Raw genomic sequence first — 3,893 nt, 5'->3', positions numbered from 1 at the left:
CCTTAGCTCCAGTGAAAGGAAATCTTAACCTCCATCATACAATGACATTCTAGATGATTCTGTGTTTCCAACTTTGTAGCAAAAGTTTGGAGAAGGCCCTTTCCTGTTTCAGCATGACAATGCCCCTGTGCACTAAGTGAGGTCCATACAGAAATGGTTTGTCGAAATCGTTGTGGAAGAACTTGACTGGCCTGCACAGAGCTCTGACCTCAACCCCATCGAACACCTTTGGGATGAATTGGAATGCAGACTGCGAGCCAGGCCTAATCGCCCTATATCAGTGCCCGACTTTACTAATGCTCTTGTGGCTGAATGGAAGAAAGTCCCTGCAGCAACGTTCCAACATCTAGTGGAAAGCCTTCCCAGAAGAGTGGAGGCTGTTATAGCAGCAAAAGGGGGGACCAACTCCACATTAATGCCCATGATTTTGGAATGAGATGTTCGACGAGCAGGTGTCCACATACTTTTGGTCATGTATAAAAGTGAGATTTTATGAAACAAATATTAAATGCATTGCAAATGACAACATAAATCATGATTGAATTGAAATGCAAGAGACAAATTAAGGCTGAGCAAATCTGTCTGGCATCAAAATAAAAAAGAGAATGGCTTATTTGGGCCCCTATAACCAGTGAGAAAAATAGGTTGGAACATTGTCAATGACAATGTCAAATTCATCATGACTGAATATATTTTAAAGCAATGCCTCCAACTGCAAAACAACAATTTCATGGCCCTTCAAGAAATTCCACCCCAAAACCATTTATCAAGGTTATTGAATGCCTTGTACTCCTTGTGCCTTTTGAGATGATCACAAGCGAGGCATGTGTGTTCAGCCCAGAAGTATGCCTTTTTCACTTTAAAGTGCCGTCGCCACTCAAAGTATCTGAGATACATTTCCTCATTCCTGTCCAAGAGCAGGAGATAATCAGCCAGCTCTTTGGGTGAGGTGAAGTCATCCACATGGATAAAGGCTTCCCCCTGGACAAAGTTCTCGTAGTTCTGTCTTGGTGGACCTAAAACCACAGGCACCGTCCCTACAGAGAGTGGGTTATACAGTTTCTCTGTGATGTAGTCTTTGTGAATTGAGTTCTCAAACGCCAAGTAGAATTTACAACTGGCGATGGTAGGAAAGTATTCTTGATCTGCAATGTACTCTCCAAAGGCTTGTCCATAAGCGTGAACCTCAATATGTTTATAGAGCTCATTGTAGTACTTCACTCGCACGTGATCCTGGTTCCAGTTGCTGACAATCCAGCAGATCAACTTGCTTTTGCTCGGTGGCACGAAATCCTCGTCCCCTTGGGCCGTCACAATCGACCCATAAGGCACTTCGATATCAGCATCCTGACGATAGTTCAAAGTTAAATTGAACAAGTTTTCAATACCGGGCAGCTGAGAGGAGTGGGATGGTGACTCTAGGTTCATCCATATCCACTTTTGGAAGGAGGGACGCTGAAGGGGGGGCAGGTTGGAGAGATCAGTACAGATATCCCTGTGATGTATGACGACCCCATCTGACTTATTATATAGGTTCCGATCTGCTGTGATGAAACAGCCCTCGATGTTGAACAGAGAGCTGCAGACACCCAGGTCATAGGTCTGTCCAAAGGGCCAGAGCCAGACGAGTACAGTGGTAAGGTTTTTGTCACCCTTGGTAGAGAAGAGATTTTTAACTTGGATAGTGGATGCGGTTGACTCTACAGGACCTGATAGCCAGCTAGTTGACGGTTTGAAGTACATCAAAACCAGAGTCACAAAACAGCCCAGTAGAAAGGTGCCAAGTAGAAATGGTCGTAGAATTCTGTGGAAAGATGCAGATGGCATACTCTGTCCTATAAAGATACGTAAAAAAAAAGAAAGAAAAGAAATGACATTAAACTCAAATCAGTAAATTCCTTATAATTTAATCAAAGTTACTCTTTCCAGTGAATAAAATGGAAGACTGTGCGAAATCGGCTACAATTTTGCCTAGAGGCCTGATGACACATTTTCAAGATTGTTTGTAAACAGTATATCTCGTGGCATCCTTGCCTGGTACAGTATGAGAGGGCCAACCACATTAAGATAATGGCTTTTATGTTATTTTGTCACGTCCAATTAATAGTTTGGCAAACATTTTTGTCATGTCTCGTGCAGAGTGAGGCAATTTGTGAACAGAAACACTAGATTAGCTCGCCCGGTTTATAGAGTAGGTGGAGTTTGCAACTAGGAATAAATAGAATAGTTCCAAACGTGAAACTCCGCTGGCCAGGGTAGGTCAAATGTGCCTTTCGACAACCAGCAATAACCAATGGATATAAACAAACTATGGGGCAAATTGCTGAAAGTGTACTTGCATCATGTTGTGTAGTTTGGTTTGAATAAAGACCGCAAGACGTGGAAGCTTGAACGTACAGTGTGAGATGCTTGGGCTCGTTTACGATTGGTGAAAATGTATTGCCTCTCGCTCTTACATTGCAATCCTATAATTATAATCCAGATCTTCCATCTGTAGATGCTCATACTATCAACAAACTATCTGTTGATAAGTAAGTGCTTGCTAAGGTTATGGTTAAAATAAGGTTTAGGTTAAGGGTTAGTAGATAGTTAGTTGACATGTTAATGATAGTCTGTAAAGCATCTACAGATGGACTATCCAAATAAAGTGTTACCTATAATAATTCTTCAATCAATAAGGTAATGTAACATTGAATATGCATTATAGAATTTTACTAGGAGTTACGAAATAAAAAAATAACTATTCCACACCTGGTAGATCTGACTGTGTGCTGAAATCCAGGCAAGGAAAGAAGTCATGCAATCCTGAAGGTGCAGGTTCTACATTGGCTCAGCAATGAGATTGCCCTTCTCGGTGAAGTAGCGTTTGAATGAAGTGTTGCTGCACACAGTTGGAATAAGGTCCTTAGTCGTCTAGTGAATTTGGTCTGATTTTGAGTTCCCAGGTCATCTCATTGATGTCTCCTTAGGAAAGAGAGAATACGTGAGGTTACAATAGTTTGTTAAAGAGACAATCTTCAGTTCAAACAATACTCCACTACTGTTTTTGGGATAGAGCTGGAGAAATTCATAGACGGAGCTATGGATGCGAGGACTGACCATGAGATCATAATTATAGTTTTAATCATGTTTTCAGGCTATACAGTGTTTATTTACGATTACAGCGTTTACAAACAATGGAGTAAAACAAGCTTGTATTTGTAGCAAGATTGCTCCTTTAACCCCCTAGAGTCGATTTGACTCACCAGTACAACAAAAAAAATCACCATAAAAATCTGTCAATTTAAGCTAGAGATATGTTTTTTTTGCATTGAATGTGTCCACTAATGGAAAGGGGAGATTTTTACGAACACGATGGTGTCTCCATTTTGCTCTGTCACAGGACGATTCTGAAGGTATCTGATACCGGTTTTAAAAAATGAATGGAATTATGAAGGTAGTGTTGTGCCTAACCAAATTGGTAGAAACACTTAAAAACCTAGTTTCTTAAGTCTTTTTTTTGCGTTTCTTTAGGCTATAGTAGTAAAAAGCCAAATTCAATAATTTATCCACATTTTATTTATATCCCAAATCCCCAAAAATCCAAATCAAATAGCTAAATGATCCATAGTATGACCACCTTAAAACAATGTTATGTCAGTTGAGACCCCCCCCCCCCCCCCCCATGGCTTAGAATTGTAAAACTTAAATGACAATTAAGGCTATAGACTTGCACAACTGAAATAACTTGCTTATATTACTTTACATGTGTGACTGGCCTGATACTGAACTTGATTAATATCAGTGATGCAAGACAGTGTTAGCCTATTTAGTTCAAGCCTAGGTATAAGTTCCGGGAGCTAGCACAATTCTTCAGGTCTCAGGCATGGATGCTCATCACACATGCATACTGG

The 3,893-nt window shown here is 40.6% G+C and overlaps 1 protein-coding gene across 1 annotated transcript; it reads right to left on the bottom strand.

Annotated features, from left to right (window-relative positions):
• Positions 1 to 738: 738 nt before the first annotated feature.
• LOC139383707 (4-galactosyl-N-acetylglucosaminide 3-alpha-L-fucosyltransferase 9-like) lies at positions 739 to 2,824 on the bottom strand. The gene is made up of 2 exons (XM_071128261.1): positions 2,752 to 2,824; positions 739 to 1,835 (listed from the first exon to the last, which is right to left on the bottom strand). Exon 2 carries the CDS (start codon positions 1,825 to 1,827, stop codon positions 739 to 741), a length of 1,089 nt encoding a protein of 362 aa, XP_070984362.1. The 5' UTR covers positions 1,828 to 1,835; positions 2,752 to 2,824.
• Between the last annotated feature and the right edge of the window lie 1,069 nt (positions 2,825 to 3,893).

The sequence above is a fragment of the Oncorhynchus clarkii genome, chromosome 25 (assembly GCF_045791955.1).
Source record: "Oncorhynchus clarkii lewisi isolate Uvic-CL-2024 chromosome 25, UVic_Ocla_1.0, whole genome shotgun sequence".
NCBI classification, from domain to species: domain Eukaryota; kingdom Metazoa; phylum Chordata; class Actinopteri; order Salmoniformes; family Salmonidae; genus Oncorhynchus; species Oncorhynchus clarkii.
Note: the sequence above shows the minus strand (reverse complement) of the source record. Positions and strands in the feature narration are given on the sequence as shown.

Excerpts from the sequence above, each read along its gene's own strand:
- LOC139383707 (XM_071128261.1), bottom strand. The coding sequence starts at position 1,827 with ATGCCATCTGCATCTTTCCACAGAATTCTACGACCATTTCTACTTGGC.